Source organism: Macrobrachium nipponense, chromosome 28 (assembly GCF_015104395.2).
Source record: "Macrobrachium nipponense isolate FS-2020 chromosome 28, ASM1510439v2, whole genome shotgun sequence".
Taxonomy (NCBI): Eukaryota; Metazoa; Arthropoda; class Malacostraca; order Decapoda; family Palaemonidae; genus Macrobrachium; species Macrobrachium nipponense.
The window spans coordinates 58,313,114-58,334,183 of record NC_087217.1 but is presented as its reverse complement, the minus strand read 5'-3'; the positions used below and the strand labels follow the sequence as shown (position 1 = coordinate 58,334,183).

The 21,070-nt window shown below is 37.7% G+C and overlaps 1 protein-coding gene across 5 annotated transcripts in view; it reads left to right on the top strand.

Annotated features, from left to right (window-relative positions):
- The window catches only part of LOC135201774 (early endosome antigen 1-like), a 77,905-nt gene that overhangs the window by 4,693 nt on the left and 52,142 nt on the right, over positions 1-21,070 (top strand). For 4 of the 5 annotated variants that reach the window (XM_064231025.1, XM_064231024.1, XM_064231021.1 and 1 more), the window contains exons 2-5: positions 2,595-2,666; positions 3,739-4,000; positions 5,603-5,778; positions 16,209-16,406. In XM_064231025.1, the coding sequence (XP_064087095.1) occupies positions 2,637-2,666; positions 3,739-4,000; positions 5,603-5,778; positions 16,209-16,406 (666 nt within the window). In that variant the 5' untranslated portion in view covers positions 2,595-2,636. The remainder of the gene's footprint in view (positions 1-2,594; positions 2,667-3,738; positions 4,001-5,602; positions 5,779-16,208; positions 16,407-21,070) is intronic. The other variant, XM_064231023.1, reaches the window with a different exon arrangement.

Here is a 21,070-nt window from a genome sequence, read left to right as displayed (position 1 = left end):
CTTTTTTGTTGCCATGTTGAACTTCCTTGAGATATTACAAGAATTTATGATTTTTGTATTTTTTAGTTGAAAATATTCAGCAGAAATTCTCATGAGATTAAAGATGAATAATGGTCCATTTAGGCAAAATATATACTAATCCAATTTACCGAGTTCACAATGTGCAGATACTGTAATGGTATACTATCAGTAAGTAGATATGAATCAATGCTATGCATTTGCAAAGTTGTAGAAGGAAAGAAAGCAGGGTATTGCAATAGTATTTGGTTGTTGAGCTATGATTCAGACTTTGTTTTCTTTCATGAATAAGGCTGACACTTTAAGACACTTGAGGAATGCAATCCTACTACCGAATGAGTAGGTTACTTGAATCTAATTCGTGTTTTTGAGTACAGGCGGTCCCCGGGTTACGACGGCTCTGGCTTACGACTTTCCGAGGTTACGACGCTTTTTCTTAAATATTCATTGAAAAATCCGCCCTGGGTTACGATGCTGACGCTTCCGACGCTCCGAGTTAACGCCGCTTTTAAAAAATGCATACTACTATGATAAGAATCCTTTATAGTTTAGCACAGTATATTAATAAAAATAAGTTTTTGGTTAGATTACAACAAAAATTTTGAGGTTATGATGATTTTCGACACTTTTTATGTCATATTTTTTAAATTTTTTTAGTGACGCCTCATATGTGGAACTAGTTTCCGAGCGAATGAATACACTAGCTTGGGGTGTGCAGTTTATAACAGTTCAAAAGCGCAAATAATGAAAAAATCATTGCTTGTTTCCAGTATACATAATTAACAAAACTAAGTTTCTGGTTAGATTACAACGCAAATTCCAAGGTACGACGGTTTTTTATGCTTTTTAACGATACCTCATATGCAGAACTAGTTTCTGAGCGGAGGGCGCATAAATTAATTTACGCTATTAAGCTGTATAGTAACCAAAGTCAAGGATAAGGAACGCATTCTCAAACATTATACATATCCTTTAATACAAAACAGCAAAATATCATTGAAACATTATTTCACTTAAAGAATCCATTTATACTCTACTTAGATTTGGATATAAAAACCATAGTTTCTCTCTCTCTCTCTCTCTCTCTGTATTTTCCGACGAAAATAATCACTAATTAGTGTATTTTGATGTTTATTTTCATGACTAAATACATTTTTATAATACAAAAATGATTTACTAATTTTCAAATATTAATTTTGATTAATACTGTATTAGTAAGTTTAATAAGTTGAAATGATATCACATAATAAAAATAATAATTCTCTCTCTCTCTCTCTCTCTCTCTCTCTCTCTCTCTCTCTCTCTCTCTCTCTCTCTCTCTCTCTCTCTCTCTTTCTTCTACAAAGATGTATGTTTTTTTGTATGATAAATAAATGATTTACTATTTTCAAATATTAATATTAATTTATACAGCAATAATATCAATTCATTAAAGAAAATACCATAGTGAATTAGTAAGATTTTAGCTTATATATTTATAAAATTATGGAAGAATTAAGGAAATCCCTGTCTTCTCTCGGTAACCCTTTTCTAACTCCAGGTACTAAAACTGTCAGATATATAAAGTTCTGTGACAGCCAGGAGGGGGAAGTGCTCATGAAATTCCCCCCCCCCCCCCTCTCTCTCTCTCTCTCTCTCTCTCTCTCTCTCTCTCTCTCTCTCTCTCTCTCTCTCTCTCTCATTTACTGAGACTCGAGATTTTTATGCACTTGTACTATTTGTTTTTAATACTTTCAAATAATAATAATAATAATAACTGTAATTACAAAATTCATATGTGATAGTATTTTAAAGAAATACAATACTAATCTATCCATGTCACTTTTAATTAAGGTTAACTCTCTCTCTCTCTCTCTCTCTCTCTCTCTCTCTCTCTCTCTCTCTCTCTCTCTTTTTGCCACACAAGATAATAATGTGTCATAGTGGTAACTCCCTCCCGCTCTTTCGCTGGAAGCGTTATAAGTATTTTTTGAGAGAACAGAGATAAACACTCTCTCTCTCTCTCTCATCTTATTCCTCTCTCTCTCTCTCTCTTTTTACCGAGATGAAAGAATTTTTATGGTACTAGTATGTAAAATGTTTATTGATAATTTCAGTTATTTAAACAAATATAAACATCCTTTATACCGTGCTGGTGCTGCAAGTTGTAATGCTCTCTCTCTCTCTCTCTCTCTCTCTCTCTCTCTCCTCTCTCTCTCTCTCTCTCTCTCTCTTGTATTTTAATGAAAATATACAGTAATTTGTGAATACACAGTGTTGCACATCGAAAAAAGTAAATTAGTGCATAATTTTAGAGATACGGCCCTAAGAAAAATTGCAAATTAGTGAAATTTTTCCTTTCCCTGTGGACATGTTTTGCAACAACGTCGTTCCGGCTTACGACGATTTTCGGGTTACGACGTGTCTTAAGAACGGAACCCCCGTCGTAACCCGGGGACTGCCTGTATGTATATAGATGGCTTGTTTTTCTTTATTTCTCATGTTTTTTCTATTTCTCTCCTTTTTTAAGTAAAGTAGATATAGTTATAATCTGTTGATTTCAATTACACTAACTGATATTTCTCTTTTTCATACAGGATTGTCTTTGATACTTGAAGTCTCTTAAGTCTTCAGCAACCATGAATTCTCTGAAAAGTTTTATGAATAAGGTAAGACCATATCTGTCTTTATCACTTTTTTATCATTTAGTACAATTCCTAGTATGCACAGAGCCTGACTGGGAAAGCTAATGATTTTTAAATGAATGCAGTCTTAGGAAATGTAAGGCTATTAACAATCTTTATTGCTAAAGTTGCAAAATAGTGGGCATCATTTTTAAATATACTCACAAGCAACATAAATACTAGTAATTGTTTAGATGCTCTGATGAGGGATCACATGGTTGCATGCTTTGAGCAGCCCACAGGATGCCATTTCAGTAACTTTGAAGCAGTGGAATGTATAACATTATACATATGAATGACATTCTCAATACTAAAATAACTGTTACTCAAATGTTATATGTACAGTATACGTATATCTGCTTATAAATAGCAGTCATTGCTTTGTGCATTTAGGTAGTAAAGGTTGCTAGCACAATGTCGTACTATGCCAGCCTATTTATTTAAAAACTATTGAGTTACCCTGCCAGACCCTATTTTCTTTGCAAGTTAGTTTGTTTCATATGTTGCATAAACCTCTTTTTTCACTTATGTTATGCTGCCTAAAACACTGGTATGTTAGGCAAGAATTTAGCCAGTAAGAAGATACGTATGTGTTGTTTCGACACTTGTTGAATTTTTGTTAATTGTGTCAAGTTACATTGAGGATATTGGGAACCTAGATGTACTCGTAACATCCTAAAATTATGTAGTGGTTCCCATTACAAAGTTTGTCAACTTTGTAACTGGTCAAAAATATTGAAAAACTGCTTTGTTATCTCCCAACTGAGCACCAACTAATCGCCCAATACAAGCAAAATCATAGGTTTTTACGTTGCTGTAGTATATGGACACAGAAAATTTAAGGTACTCTATTAGTTGTGTTCTAAATGCAAACCTACATATCTCGTTCTTTGCTTTACCCATCCAACTGGTTCTGGTACTTTAGTTTTTGTCTCTTGATGGCTGCAGTATAAAAAAAAAAAAAAATTTCCTAGAATGTAAAATCTATTTTATTTATTCTGTATTTAATGTTAGCAATCTCCCTTGATTTTATTTTTTTTATTTTTTTACTAACAAGGTGAGTGCCCAGGTGAGGGAGGCAGGTCCACAGTTGCCAGGCCAAGTTGTTGATGGTATAAATAGTGCTCATGGCGAGGCGGTGGAAGGATTTTTGTGTCCTACTTGTTATATGAGTTTCTCCACTCCAGAGCTGTTACAGTTGCATTATGAAGAGACTCATATTGAGCCTGCTGCTAATTACTTGTGTCCAGTATGCAAAGCTCGACTCAATACTCAGCAAGAGTTGGAACAACATTACAGCAGTATTCATGGGATGAAAGGTGAGGATAACTTTTTTTTTTTCTTTTTTTTTTAATTTCTGTTCAGATAAATGGACAAAATTTTAAAACAAAAAAATATTTCATTTCTTTTAGAGCTACCATTCATTGTGGTACAGTAATTTGATATTCATTTATTATTTATTGGTGATGAATGCCATTTGGTTATAGTAAAGAAGACTACAGATTGTATATTTAAAAGTCTAGTTGCCAATGTTAGTTGGGATAAATGACAGTTTTGAAGAATTGTGTAAGACATAATGACTGATGCTTGATACTTGATTCTAGATAGACAGATTCATTTACATATACATAAAGCCACATGGCTGGAATTTCTGGCTGGATAATTTGCATTCTCATGGAAAGGTTTTCAGGTCATACAGTCAGATGGTTTGATCAGTCTGCTTACTCTATTAGATAGCATTGTGAAAATCTGATTGTCTGTTCAGCAACTAGAAAAGTCCTTCTATCCTGGCATTATTATGTGTATATGTATACTACTATTTCTATATGCATTTACAGTAATTGAAATAAAGGAAAATTAGACATTATAATCCTCTCTATATTTATTGTTACCAATGCCTATACAATTTTACTTAGTGCAAGGTAATTATGTACACTATTAGACAATAAGTTTAGATTCTTTATGAAACCACTGCAAATTTTGCCTAGAATTAAAGAATTATGCTCAACATCTTTCATATCTCAAGTTTTTATTTGTTCCTACACAAAAACATATTTTCCTAACATACAAACTTGAGGTCTTTACATAAAGGGTCCACCTTTTATCCCCTTTCATTTTCTTACGTAGGCCAAAAGGTATACGTACTGCGTAGCATTGAATGCACACTGACTTGGTGGGCAGTGCTTCTGCTCCTACCATCGGTAGCTATTACCATAACCACCTTACAAAAGTTTAACAGCTGGATTTTCAGCTCACTGAAAGTTAATCCCATGTGTAAAGACCTCAAGTTTGCATGTTAGGAAAAATACAAATTATTTTGAAAATTTGTCATGTGATTATTAGAGCTTTGGCTGTTTTTTGCTGTATGATTACTTTGTATTTTTAAAGACCAGTACGTAGCTTTGAGTTTTCCTTCAAATTATGCAATAGGTACAAATTGTTGTGTATTTTGAAAGGTCATACAAAATATTCTTGTAGTACAGTATAGCATGTTAGGATATACAGTGGTCCCCCCCGTATTCGCGGGGGATGCGTACCAGACCCCCCCGTGAATAGTTAGAATCCGCGAATGTTTGGAACCCCTATAAAAATGCTAAAAACAGCCTATTTTGTTACTTAACACTCAAGAAAACCCACTAAAAATTTTCATACATGGTTTTTTTAATAGTTTTATCACAAAAAGTGCATTTTATGATGAAATTCATAAAAAAAACCAGGAATTTGTGGATATTTACCATAGAAAAATACCGCGAATGCGCGAATTTTCCGCGAATAATGCAGGGAAACGTTCCCGAGAGAAATCCGCGAATCTGGAGAACGCGAATACGGGGGGTCCACTGTACACGTCAATTTTTTTATCATGTTACTATCCCACATAAATCCCAATCTGACATGCATTTTGCAAAAGTTAATGTTTATAGATGTTCTTCCAGATACCAGTGGACATAGCCTTGAAGCTCTTAGGGAAGAGTTGACAGAATTGTCAACTAATCTACGGGAGGAGCGTTGGTATTCCGAAGAGCTAAAGAAAGAGGTTGAAAGATTACAAGAAGCTTTTAAAAAAAAAGATGAGAATGAGGGTAATTTCATCCATAAGGTAGGTTGTTATGTTTGAAAAATGTCCTGTATAATATATGAGATACTCTATTCCTTTGTACAGTAAAAAGTTTTGACTTGAAGTGCAAAACAGTACCTATGTATAGTATACGTAATACGTACTACATATTATGTAATTATGAAATGTATTCTGCATGCAGTAATAGGCATGAAATGGTTTTGTAAATATTATTTTTGTACATGAAAACTTACCCAGCAGATATATACTTAGCTATAGACTCGGTCGTCCCGACAGAATTTCAAAACTCGCGGCACACGCGACAGGTAGGTCAGGTGATCCACCATTCCCGCCGCTGGGTGGCGGGATCCGAAACCATTCCCGTTTTCTAAGACAGAATTTCTCTGTCGCTTAAACGGACAACATCTGTTGTTCGTTCCTCCATCTTGGATTTCAACTCGTTTGCTGAGAATTTGGATTGGTTTTTTGGTGACGTATTCTGTTTTTTCTCTGGCTTGGCATACTCTTATTTGGACTGTTTTACGACTTTGATATTGACTGCTCTTTCACGATGTCTGACGCTAAGGCTTCACCTATGTTTAGAGTTTGTAGTAGGGAAGGTTGTAAAGTTTGGCTACCGAAATCATTGGTAGATCCTCATAATGTTTGCTCAAAATGTAGAGAGAATGAATGTTCTTTTAATAACACCTGTATTGAGTGCGAGAGCCTAACAGAGCTTGAATGGAAGGAGTTATCTTCTTATGTTAGGAAACTTGAGAGGGATAGAGTAAGGAAAGCTTCAGCTAGATCATCAAGTAGATCTTGTTCTCTAGAACAGGACGTTCTTAACTCTCCTGTTACTAACGATTTTCCCTTAGCCACAGCTGCTTCTCCCGGTACTGAATCCAAAGATTCTTCCTCTGAAAGGGAAAAGGTGAAAGCTTCAATCAAGAAACTCCAAGCTCAGTTACGAGCGTTAAATGAAGGTAAGAGTGGTGATAGTGATTTGTGCAGTGTCCCCAGTGTCCCCGGTTCCTCATTACTCCTAGGCCTAGACCGCTTCCAAACTCCCAGGACCAGGGGAGGAGGAATGTCGAAAGCCGCAGGGAGGATGCAGAACATCCCCAACGGTCAGGCGTCCCTTCGGCAGATCCTGTTGTAAAGTCCCAGGCTGCCTTGGATAGCCGCAGAAAAGGCATCCTAAGGGAGTGTTTTTCGGCCTCGGACTCTTCCTCTCCTAAACGAGGATGGAGTTCGGCCTCTCAATCGCGCCCTTTGAAGAGAGCCTGGAAGGCGCCAAAAGGAGACGCGGCTGATTCTAGCCCAGAGCGTTTTCCCAAGTATTGGCCATCGGATCCTAAGAAGGCGAGACAGGAGGAGCCCTCTCTTCAGGATCCCACGAAGAAGTTCCTGATTAACCTGCAGGAGCAGTTATCCTCTCTAGTAGGCTCTTTCTCTAAGGATTCAACAAGGAGGAAAGATGTTTCGCTCCCTGTTAAGAGTTCCTCTAAGCGCCCCTCTTCGTATAAGAGAGAGCCCTCACACTCTCCAAGGCGATTATCTCCTTCGTCGAGAGACTCTTTGGACTGGAGTTTTTCTCCTGACAGGCGATTCCTTTCGCCCTGTAGGCGCTCTTCTCCAAGAGATAAGCGCCCTCCTTTGGACAAGGTTTTGAATCCTAGCAGACAGGAAGTGCGTAGCCTCTCCCCTTCTAGACGCCGTGAATCGAGCAGAAGTCTCGATCGGTTTAGGTTCAAGGAGCCGAAAGAGAACCTAAACAAATTCAAGTATCAGGATCCTTTGGGACTACAGGACCAGGATTGGAAACAGGAGTCAGTCAGGCGCAAGGAAGGCAGTGAGACGTAAAAAGAAAAGGGCGTCAAGAGCCTCTCAAGCTCCAGGATTCAGGGCGTCAGGAGTCAGTTAGACGGCAGGAGTCAGGGCGCCAGGAGTCTGTTAGGCGTCAGGAGTCAGGACACCAGGAGCCTGTTAGGCGTCAGGAGTCAGGGCGCAGGGAGTCTTTCAAGCGCCCTGAGTCAGGGCGCCAGGAGCCTATCAAGCGCCGGGAGTTTTGTTTTTGTGAACCTCAAGTGAATAGACAACAAGAGGTCCTAGTAGGCGCAAGAATGTTTTTGACTGCCAGGAGCCTCATTCTTCTTACAGAAGTTTGTCGATCATTCAGCGCTCCCCTACTCGGGAAAGGAGTACTTCTCCCGCGAAGAGCCCTATCACTTCCAAACGGTCTCCTTCAGTTGATCCTTTGGAAGAAGTGTCGGATGGTGAGAAGCCCGTAGATGTGGCAGTTTCGGACTACAAGAGGCTCTCACTTCTACTTCTCAAGGAGTTCGGAGACTCCCTTCATCCTGCTGATCCTCCTTCACCAGGATCATTAATGTCCAGTACCAAAGCGCATAAGTCTTCTTCATTCGTCAAGATGCGCCCTGCATTATGCATGAAAAAGGCTTTAAAGACCTTTTCAGAATGGTTAGCCTCAAGAAGGGAAGCGGGCAAAACAGTTTTTTCCTGCCCTCCTTCTAAGTTAACAGGTAAACCTGAAAGGTGGTACGAGACTAAAGAACCCATGGGGTTAGGCCTCCCTTCATCCGCAGACACGGACTTTGCGTCTTTGGTAGACTCATCCAGGAGGAAGTCTTTGCTTTCTGCTAAAGCAACATGGGGCATGTGTGAGCTAGACCATCTTCTAAAGGGTCTCTTTAAGACTTTAGAAGTGTTTAATTTCATGGACTGGGTATTGGGAGCATTAGCTAAGAGAGCTCAAGACACTGACTTCGTCTCGATGGAAGAACTTTCAAGTGTCCTGGCTTGCTTGGACAGAGCAGTTATGGACGGCTCCGTAGAAGTTGCCTCTCTTTTCGGAACAGGAGTGTTAAAGAAGAGATCGGTCTTTAGCTCTTTTCTAGCAAGAGCCGTATCACCTTTACAAAGATCCTCTCTTCTTTTTGCCCCTTTGTCCTCTCGTCTGTTCCCGCAGGAGACGGATCAGGAGGTTGCAAAATCTCTAACGGAGAAAGCAACTCAGGATCTCCTCACACACTCGGCTAAGAAGTTTAGGCCGGCCGTGCCTATTGAAAAAAGAGAGAGACCCTCTTTTGTGCAGCCCTTTCGAGGTGCCTCCTCTTCCAGAACCCCTCTTAGAGGTCGCAGACCAGAACGGAGGAGTAGACCATCTAGAAGGTCCTTCGGGAAATCTAGATGAGCAGAGAGTCCTCCAGACAAAAGTAGGCGCCAGACTACTCCATTTTGCAAAAGTCTGGGCGCAGAAGGGAGCGGATTCTTGGTCCCTCTCGATCCTGAAAAAAGGATACTTGATCCCCTTCAGGGAAAATCCTCCCTTGACGACAACTCCAAGGGAGGTGAGTGCAAGATACTCAGATCCGGTCCGAAGACTAGCTATTCTGCAGGCAGTGGAACAGATGATTTCCAAAGAAGCGGTAGAACTGGTTCAAGATCTCCAGTCTCCAGGATTTTACAATCGGTTGTTCCTGGTACCGAAAGCATCGGGGGGATGGAGACCGGTGCTAGACGTCAGTGCCCTGAATTTCTTTGTTATGAAGAAGAAATTCTCGATGGAGACGTCTTCCTCTGTTCTGTCTGCTCTTCGTCCAGGGGACTGGATGGTGTCCCTGGACCTTCAAGATGTGTATTTCCATGGGCCAATTCATCCGGCATTACGGAAATACCTAAGATTCATGTTCCAAGGGAAAGTATTCCAGTTCCGAGCGATGTGTTTCGGACTTTCGACTGCCCCTCAAGTCTTCACGGACATCATGAAGAATGTAGCTAATAAGAGCCCAATCGGAGAAACAATGTCTGGAGAACCTTTTCTTTACTCTAAAATTGACAAAGTCCCTGGGACTTTTAGTCAATCTCGAGAAATCCATGCTGACTCCCCAGCAAAGCATTGTCTATCTGGGGATTCAGATGGATTCTCGGGATTTTCTAGCGTATCTTCGCAGGAAAGGAGAGAACGCTGCTTGGAAAAGGTGGCAGTCTTCTTAAGGAAAGAACATTGTTCCGCGAGGGAATGGATGAGCTTACTGGGGACCCTCTCCTCAATGGAACAGTTCGTTTCCTTAGGAAGACTACACCTAAGACCCCTTCAATTTTATCTGAAGGAGAGATGGGATTGGAAGTCCCAAGATCTGGGAGAAACCTTTCCAATCTCCAAGGAAATCAAGGATAATCTCCTCTGGTGGTTAGATCCACAAAAACTAAGCAAGGGGATCTCCCTTCACTTAGAGAACCCTCGCCTAGCGTTATTTGCAGACGCCTCAGATTCAGGGTGGGGAGCAACCCTAGGTTCGGAAGAAGTGTCAGGCACTTGGGAAGGAGAGCAAGTGTCCTGGCACATAAACAAGAAAGAACTAACAGCCATTCATCTGGCTCTAGTTCATTTCGAGGAACAGGTCTCAGGTCTGGTGATTCAAATTCACTCGGACAATACAACAGCCCTTGCATATATAAAGAAACAGGGGGGGACGCATTCCTTTTCCCTGTACGAGTCAGCAAAGGATCTGCTGATTTGGGCTCAGGAAAGGAAGATCTCTCTTCTCACAAGGTTTGTGCAGGGAGAGAGAAATGTCCGGGCGGATCTGTTGAGCAGGAAAGACCAAGTCCTACCCACGGAATGGACACTCAATCTTCAGGTTTGCCAACAACTTTGGCATCTGTGGGGAAGGCCCAATATAGACCTGTTCGTGACCAACAGGAACTACAGACTAGAAAACTATTGCTCCCCGATCTCGGATCCGCAAGCGGTAGCCGTAGACAGCTTTCTGCTAGATTGGGCAGGCTTAGACACCTACGCCTTCCCTCCTTTCAAGATAGTAGGGGAAGTATTGAGGAAGTTCGCTTGCTCAGAGGGAACAAAAATGACCCTCATCGCTCCCTTCTGGCCAGCTCTCGATTGGTTCACAGAGGTGCTGGAGTGGATAGTAGATTTTCCAAGATCGCTTCCACTAAGGAACAATCTTCTCAAACAGCCCCACTTCGACAGATTTCACAAGAACCTCCCCGCTCTAAGTCTGACCGCCTTCAGACTGTCGAAGGACTCGTCAGAGCAAGGGGTTTTTCGCGCGAAGTGGCGAAGGCTATTGCAAGAGCCAGAAGAGTTTCCACCTCTAGGGTGTATCAGTCGAAGTGGGAGTTGTTTAGAAGATGGTGTAAGAATAAGAAAATATCCTCTTCCAGTACCTCTGTAACTGAAATCGCTGATTTTCTTCTCTATTTGAGAAAGAACTGTAACCTGGCAGTATCGACAGTAAAAGGTTACAGGAGTATGCTGGCCTCAGTTTTTCGACATAGAGGACTAGATCTTACTAATAATAAAGATCTCCATGACCTTATAAGGTCTTTTGAAACCTCGAAAGACCAGAAAATCAAGAAACCTAGCTGGAACTTGGATGTGGTCCTTAAGTTCCTAATGTCAGAAAAATTTGTACCGTCTCACACAGCTTCATTTAGAGACTTAACTAGAAAGTCCTTATTTCTATTTGCATTAGCAACAGCTAAGAGAATTAGCGAGTTGCAAGCCTTGGAAGGTAAAGTTGGTTTTAGGAAGGATTCAGCGGTTTGCACCTTTAAACCACTTTTTCTAGCGAAGAACGAAAATCCCTCAAAACCTTGGCCAAGAAGCTTTGAGGTAAAAGGACTCTGTTCACTAACAGGAAGAGAACTAGAGAGGACTTTGTGTCCAGTCAGGGCACTCAAGTTCTACCTGAAGAAAAAAGTGTTGCTAGGAGGTACAGAAGAAAGTCTCTGGTGCTCTGTAAAGGATCCGAAAAGATCGATTTCAAAGAATGCCCTTACGTTCTTCATAAAGGATTTAATGAAGGAAGCTCACCTTATTTGCAATGAAGAGCACCTCAAAATTCTCAGAGTAAGAGCGCATGAAGTGAGAGCCATAGCTACGTCAATGGCATTTCACAAAACATGGTCTCTTCAGGCACTGATAGAGTCAACGTTTTGGAGGTGTAATTCTGTGTTTGCCTCCAATTACCTAAGAGACGTTAAAATTTCTTACGAAAAGTGCTTTGCTCTGGGAGCGTATATTTCTGCGAATTCAGTGCTGGGAGAAGGGACTGAGGCTAATCCTTCTTAACTTACTTTAGTGTTTAAATTTGTCTTTTATTGGTGGTTGTTTTTATTGGTTGATTGTCAGAGGGAATAGGGGACCCTCTTGCAATTCATAGGTTATAACAGTACTAACATGGTCAGGTGATCGGGATTGGCTTCAGTGCTCCTTGTGTTTACTTATAGAAACCTTAACTCTGTCATGTAAGAGGGCTAGTCCCCATTGATATGACAAGGTAAAGGCTCTACCATGTAAGTGGGTCAGCCCCCATTGGTACGATCCAGAGTAGGCTCTGTCGTGTAAGCGGGCTAGCCCCCATTGACACGATCCAAAGAGTTATTCAGCCATAGGTTCATACCTCGCTGGGACTCTTGAGGCAGGCAGACTCAGAGACAGTAGTCATGAAGTCTTCAGCCCAATCAGGTAGGAACCATGGATTATTATATCCAAGAACATATGTTGTTTTTTCCCTGTTTTTAATGTATTTAGTATAAGTATTATCTTTATGTTTAGCTGTCTCTTACCCCCCCCCACCAAGGGTGCCAATCAGCTAAGTATATATCTGCTGGGTAAGTTTTCATGTACAAAAATGATATTGTTAAGATACAATAAAGTTTTGTACATACTTACCTGGCAGATATATACTTAGCTATAGACTCGGTCGTCCCGACAGAATTTCAAAACTCGCGGCACACGCGACAGGTAGGTCAGGTGATCCACCATTCCCGCCGCTGGGTGGCAGGATCCGGAACCATTCCCGTTTTCTAAGACAGAATTTCTCTTCCACCTGTCTCCTGAGGGGAGGATGGGTGGGCCATTAATTGTATATATCTGCCAGGTAAGTATGTACAAAACTTTATTGTATCTTAACAATATCATTTTTAGTAATTTATGTATGTTGAGCATCTGTTTCTGGTATTTAGGACACTCATTGGATATACAGATAAAGAAAAACTCTGAATTGTTGGTTGTTAAAATGTATTGAAAATCAGTAAATCAGTAACGAAATAAAGTAGTACTGCCCTTAAAAAGAATTTCCTTTGAAATTCTAGCTAATTTACAGTAAAGTGTGCCTACTGTATAAAAGAGATAGAAAGGAAACGGTGAAATCAGCTGATGTACAACAATGGAAATTTAAAAAATTTCAGTTCTTGTTTGTTGAAATGCACCCAAACTCAACAATGAAATACTATACAGTATTAACTTTTTAAAAATCAGTTTCTTATTATCAGTAGCTGATTTAAAAAAAAATTTTCTGCAGTATAAATGAGGGAGTAATGCACACATTCTCGATATGCATTAGTAAACAGATATGTATAAGCTTCCATTGGTAAACAGATATAAACGTAAAAATAATGGAAACAAGCAAAAATACGAGAACCCTGTGTTATAGATTGATTTAAAAAAAAAACACTTTTTCTTCTGTACAACTAGATGTACATGTGTATAGGTGTTTTCAATAAAAGCTGAGGGGGTTGGATAGGAGATTTATCTGCTTACAACAGAGAATGACTGGCTTTTTCATAAGTGTAGTCTTACTAGTGAAAATGGAACTAGAACAATACATGAGGAATGCTGTAAACTATTTCCATTTCATCATAAATAAACATATTCTAAGCTAACTGATTGGGCAAAATTGGTAATCCAGCACCATACTAGTCCCATTAATGCAAGATTGGTGATTAACTACCTGTTCACTAAATGTGTATTTTCTGCCTGGTATGTTTTAAATTTATGTGCCTTTATTATTTGAGAGCATATGGTCTAAAGTAATTTTAACATTTATACTTTAGTGTGTTAGATTCAGCATTTGTGCAGTTTAATATGGGGTTGGCAAATGTGTTAGAAACTTCTTGCAGTTCCTCAGTTCATATTACAAAGTGTATGCTGTATTTTGTACAGGTGAAAAGAGTTATACTCAAGTTCTTTATTTGTACTATGTACTTAATTTTTCTACAATTTTTAGTATTACTATTTATTTGCCTCAAGTGTGGGTAGGTAGTTCTGAAGTTTAACCTTAGGTACCCTCGTAATCATGATTTTACAAGTTTGTGAGTTTATTCAAACAGATATCCATTCCTCTGTGACAGACCTGCAGGTGATGGTTATCTGGGTTGTATCAAGATGGAATAACATAAGGTGTGTTCACCGAGGGATCCGATCGCTAATTTCCCTCTCTCAGTGACGTCACTGGACCACATTGACTGGGCGATGCACTTGTCACTCCGTCCAGTTGCATTGTTGCAGTTCACGATTATGGGTGTGTATTCCATATTTGGATGCACTAATAGTTCCAGACAGTATGGGATTTGTTTTCACAGGTTCCCTAAAGACCCCGAGGAGTCCAAAGTATGGATTAATGCATGTAAAAGAAGTGATAATATTAATTTTAAGGATGCCAGGATTTGTTCTGTCCATTTCCGGACAGAAGTTTACGAAAGAAATCTTCAATATGAACTGCTACCACAACTTTACCAGAGAAGTTATCACAGATTAAAGAAAACCGCAGTTCTGTCTTTAAATTTACCTGTTTAGGACGTAAAGTCAGGTATGGTTTAACAATTTGTTTACAATCTCATTAGTGCAATTTTTAGTGATATATCTTTGGTTGATAAGTAGCCTGGACTAAATTCTTGAAATGAAGTATTAAATTAGATTAGGCCTAGCCTATGCAATGAATGAAGAAATGAGCTGATTAAGGCTATCCAATTTTTTTTCTTTGATACTTTCATTTTATGAATGTAAAGTTGATCGAACAGGTGATTAGACCTATGCGTAATGACGTACTTCTGAGTACGTCTTCCTGTGCAGACAATAATTAGGCCTAGACCTTTTATTTCTTAAGAACCCCACTAAAGGATATCGTGGGGTCAGAGTATAGACTGAGTTCAAGTGTAGACAGGAATTTCTTGTTAGGTAAGAACAACATTTTAAGCAATCACGGTCATAATGTCGCTCCCAATGGTGATAACATGCCATGTATGAGCAATACTAGTGGTATGGAACCAGGTAAGTCTTGGGTTTCCAAAACCTCTGAAGAAAGTGACTCCAGTCGTGTTGACTTAGACTCTGAATTATGTATCTCTGCTCATCTCTTGATGAGAATTCCTCAGGAAGGTCTACCTAATGAGCTGGAGGAAGAGGATTTTGTAGATCTTGGAGTAGAGTCTGAATATGGTATAGAAATTGAAGCCTTAAATTATCTGGGAGGTTATATAGCTCATAAGTACAGAAATAAATATCCTTCCTTAGGATTCCCAGAAATTGAAGGCCTAAATAACGACTGGATCTCCAAAATGAGGAGGAAAGTGCTGTTAGGCCCAGTCCTCAATTTGTCAGTAATTGAAAGGAAATGGAATAACTCTTTAAATCTTTTCATGGGGAACAGTTGAAACCAGGCGTTGATGGGATTACGAAATTAGTTAATATTTTCAGGGAATTAAACATTGATGCTCCAGAGGAAGTAATAAAGTTCTTTATTAGGTGCAAAATACATTTTAGGATGAAGATATTAAATGCTGAAAGGAAGTCAGAATTTCTTAAAAAAAGTGTAAAGAAAATGAAAAAAATTCTTCAGTACTTTTTGGTAAATAAAAGAACAATACGCTAGTTCAATAAGAGTCTGGAAAGTTTTTTTTTTTCATATTCATTCACCCTCGTTACTTTCGTTATTTGTATTCCAACAAGATTACATATATTCTGTATGGTAAGGTCTTACGTAATCATTAAGTGCACTGCCCAGTCGACGCGCACCTGTGACGTCACAGTGCGGGAACCGAGCGACCGACGATCTCACCTTATGTTATTCCATCTTGGGTTGTATGTTGTACTCCTCAGTTATTGTTTGGATTTAGATAAGATAATATATAGCCATTAATGTCTACATGTAGAAATTTACAGTAGCTGTTCAATTAATGTTATTTTGCTGCTGCTATTCTCTTGATGCTAACCAGATGAGTAGGGCATAATTTATAGAACCAACATAGTAATTGTTCTTTGTGTATATTATGATTTTTTGTAGGATTTCATGTATTTAAATTTTATATTAATTTTACCTAAGAATTTTTTTAAAGGACTATTGGTAGTACTCTGATGTGAATAATTTCCCATATTTTTCATTCACTTCAATTGGAATTCTAAAGTACTTTTACAAATATTTCATGCCCTCATTTGCATTTTACATGTTTAGTTTTTTCATGTGTAAAATAGCTACAATTTTATTATCTATTATTAGGTAAAATGCAGTTAAAGCATCGTAGTTTCCTTTCATGTTATTGTTAGAAGTGAGTACGTATGAGATGCATTTTGTGAATTTTTAATTGAAGGATTTTACATACCTAAGCGTATTGATAATTTTTACTCTTTATTTTGACTAAAGTCCCAGCTGGATGCTGTTGAAGAATCAAAGGCCTTATTAACTTCAGAAGTGGTGTTACTTCGCAAGCAACTGACGGAAAGCCTCTCTCTCAATGCCTCTATGAGGGCAGAGAAAGACATGCTGGAGTCACGAGCATCAGAATTTGCTGTTGAAAGGGCTGAATTACGAGCTACTTTGGATACATTACAGGCAGAAAAGGTTAGTATGTTCTGTAATAAAAAAGTAATGGAATGGCACCTCTTTATTTACTGACACTAGTAACCATGTGTATCTAAAGAATCCCTAAGATTTGCGATGAATTGGCATGTATGATGATTAACACGAGAGTTCATAAACTTGTGACCAGATATTATTCCTTATTGAACACTAAACCTTTGGTTTTGATAAATATGAAACAAAAATGACCAGATATTATTCCCTATTGAGCACTAAACCTTTGGTTTTGATAATTGTTAAACAAAAATAGAAATGAATATAATAGTAAAATTGGAAATATTGTTGTAGAACAGTTTTGCATCTGATTCTGTTGGCATATTGATCCCTCAACTTTTCTACTTACCAGCCATTACACAGTCATTTTCTTTCCTCATTTTATATTGTTATTCATTATTTTAGGTTATTATTTCACAGTGCCTGCTGCACCTGATGAAGTAGTTGCCATCACATTGATATTTATGCTGTATTAAAAATTGCATATACGTATACTATAACCTGAACACACCGTAACTGCTCTTCAAGCCAGCCAGACAAGCTGTCAGTTAATAATGATAATAACTAGATGTATGATAATAACCTTATGTATTGTTTGTTGAACAATATTTTTAGAAATGAGGTCAAACTTAACAATAGTCTGATGCTGATTTGAAGATTTCAATTGTTTTCAATATAGTATGTAGTTGAAGTGTTCACTGAAAGTATGGTTTTCTTACTTTTACCTTGAAAAATCAGCCTCATTTTGTACAGATAAAGCTATTTTATAAGGACTCAGATTTCTGTAGGCAGAGTATGAATTTCATGTTCTGTTTTATAATTCTTTAATTTCTCTATGTAAGGTATGACAGAAAAGGAGCTCTAGCCATGACATAGAACATGAATTGGATATGAAACTGTACCATATATTGTAGGAATGTGTTCTTTAATGTATTGCAAAGTATGAAGTTGCGTCTGTTCTGTCCCTTGAACAACATGATATACGATCATGACATGCTTCTTATCTCAGGTATGACCAATACAGTACTGTTTCCCCAATGCTTGCTTATGGAATAGAATAGTTGCTCTTTCCCTTGATTAAAAACACTTAGCTTCACGTGACATGCCCCATTCTTACACTTGCTCCTGGAACTTACTATTACAATGTACGTATATTTTCGTTTGTTATTTTCTGTAGATAAATATTCTCATTTCATTTTGTTATGTGCACAGATCCCAAGTGTAAGATACACTGTTAATATGTACAGATTTTTTTAAGGTTGAGAGTATAGTATTTCCTTTTCATTTTTTTACTGCCATTAAACAGCAAAAACATGTAGGCAAATATACAGTCACAGGAGATGGGTTGTGTAGGGCTTTATTATTGTTGGTGTAATTATTATTATTATTATTATTATTATTATTATTATTATTATTATTATTATTATTATTATTATTATTATTATTATTATTATTATTATTATTATTATTATTATTATTATTATTATTATTATTATAATTAGACCCTGGATAAATTAATACCACTAATACCTTAGTGGGGTTTATGTAACCATGCCCAGTATTTGAAATTATCTCTTCTTGTGGAGGTCCAAAGAATATACAGAGCCCAAAGAAATTTACAAAATTTCCATGGTCACTATAGACGTTGAGTAGGAAAAGGATTAAGGAGTTGGTTTTGGGAGTTTTTATGCATAGGCAGTTAGCCATGAGGTGGAGGTTCGATGTCACACACTTCCTTATTATTAACCCTGACAGGTCAGTTACCCATTTCTTGGAGTTGGCTTACCATCACGAAGGTTGTGTAGTTGCAAACTGGAGGATGTTCTAAAGGGTCATTGGGAACTAGGGATGTCCTACTGGGATCTTTTGTGAAGCAAATGATCACCCATTTGGCTTTGGTCCTGATGGCACAATGGTTCAATTTAATTGTTAGCATCTTGTATATTTCTGGAATTGTGTCATAGATTTGATGGGAAGAGGTATATCTGTCTGGTACATTTAGGGAAGGTTTCATTTTAATGATATATATGTCACTTCTAAGATCCTGAGTTTATGGCTGTCTGGGCCACTATCCAAGATTTTGAGGGTGGAGACAAGGCATGAAGTGCTTCCTATGGCACCTTCCTAAACATGGCATATTATCATCTTGGATAGACATAGTAATCAAAATGTACCCTTACCCTAGGGAAGAAATTCATAATACTGGGAAGATACTTCCGGTAGCATCAGGCAGTGTGAAATCACCTACCACATTATGCCCCACTGCCAGCTAATGAGAAGTCCCAGAAATAAATTAATCCACTTCAGCCACAGTACACGTTAGTGACTTTTTTTGTAAAATTTGCCTGTACATACATTGATTGCAATACAAGGAAAAACTATAAAATTATGTCATTACCAGGGACTGGAAATGTTGAGTTAAGAGCAAATACTCATAAGGGATGCTTCACAGAGACAGAATTCATCAGAAAAGTTGAGAGACCAGTATTAAGTTAATGATACTGAGTCACCATTTATATTTATTGAAACATGCTTTAAGGAGGATCTCATACCAAAGTAGTAGTAGTAATAATAATAATAATAATAATAATAATAATAATAATAATAATAATAATAATAATAATAATAAAACTGCAGTATGCATTTCTTGTGTTTGGAAAAGACTGTGATAGAATCCATGTTATGAGTTATTAGAAGTCTTAGACTATGTGCAGAGCATAAAATCATCCACATTTATTAGCTTTAGGAATTGTGTTTGTAAGATTATAGTAAAACTGAGATTTGGTTAAAATCCATCGTTTGTATATGGTGTGTTATGGAATTCCTGTACAGTAATTGCTTCTCTGCAAAGCTGTAGTCAAATTCAGTTGGCCCTGTTTGTGTTTTGAGTTGCATCCTATCATGACCAATATTAAAGGGAAATATCACTTAAACTATATTTCTCGTGTAAAAAAAACTATTTTACCTACCTAGTAATTTTATCCCACTTACCTATCAGCCTGTATCAGCATATTTTTAGTCCTCAATTATGTTAAGTATTTTTTATTTAACTTAAATATCGAGCAAAGCATATGTCACAAAAAATAAGAGCTTATTTAAAAAAACAAAATAAAAAGCTATTTAGATATTGATAAAAATAGCTGATACCACAGTTTTTGCCCAATGCAAGTGAAGTTGCCAAAATATTTTCCTTTCTTGGGGTAAATTTTTGAAACATTGACAAATACTGGAATACAATTGTACAATTATACTTATATGTTACATAACTCAAAGGGCAGTTGTTCATAATTCATTTGAAAATTCATAAAACATTCAGTCATATGAAGTTCTTTGAAAAAATTGAGTGGGATAGAGAAAGAGATTGGTGGACTGAAAGGTATCCACACTATGATTGCTCAGCTCAAAGCCGGCTGATATTGAGCTTGGCATTGGCCAAGTACCTTGTGTGCATAAGTCATGTAAAATAATGATTCAGCATCTCTAGTAGCAGCACAGTACTGTTGCTTTTGGTATCCCCAAAGCTCACATTTGTTGAATGTATGATTATCATAGATCATTATAGCAAGTTTGGTATCATATGGAAAATAATTATTTGAGTTAATTGTAAGGAACAAACATTGTATAGGTGAAGAATTGCATAACAAATGATTTTATATGTTGGGCAAAGTGTGACTTGATTTTAAGAATTTATTTTTAATAGCATTTGGTGCTACTGTAAGAAATTTAGAATTGACCCAGACTATCAGTGGGACACTAGTGGTGGTTACTTAGAGGTTAAGAATTCCCATTTGAACTGTTGACAAAGAGTGCTGGTAGATGCTACTCTCTAAGGTGGGAGAAACATTGTTAAATAATTAGCAGTTTTTTATGTGAGTAATGGATATTGTTTCTTATGGTAGAATATTCTGACACAGATCATAATCATTTTAATTCGGACTTTCAGCTAGTTTGTTTGCTTTTTGGATGAGGAGAATTATATTTTCTTCTTTGTAAAGAGCTGAAAAGAGGACACTGACTTTCTTTTTGTAGCTTTCTTAGTATTTGGTTCTTTCAATTTGGATTTCTCTTACTTTTACATTTCTAAGAAACTAATAAGGTAATCCTTTGGGGTTTGGCATATTTTTTTAAAGGTCGTAGGAATTTGCCTTGCAATTTAGATTTCCTTAAAGACGCTGAGACCACACTTTCATTCACCAACATCAATTTGAAACTCTTTCAGATTACATGTATTGCATCTGGGCATAGTTTAAAGGGAGAAGGTACCTTATTGTAGGGTGGGTTTGTATCTGTATAACAAAATTTTTTATTTAGTATTTATCTTCGAATTACAAGCTTCAGTATCAAAATTTCCATCATTCCTAAGATATAGCACTGCTGTAATGTTGTCCAAAATGTGTCTTTTGATCTGAAGTGGAAATTAATTAGACCTAACTAAAGTGCTTTAGGTCTGGGTAATGGTGTGTAAGTTGTGATTGTTTTCTAGGCGCTCCTATTTCTGAAAGATGAGTTCCCTGCTCAGTGATGAGGTGTGTTAATAAACAATGGTTGCCCTGTATTTACAACTTGATCTGGCTCTGGATTTGTGTGCAGTCTTTAGAGGTAGAACTTGAGCTACTGTGTATGAAGAGTCCTCACCCAAGATGTGTTTGGTA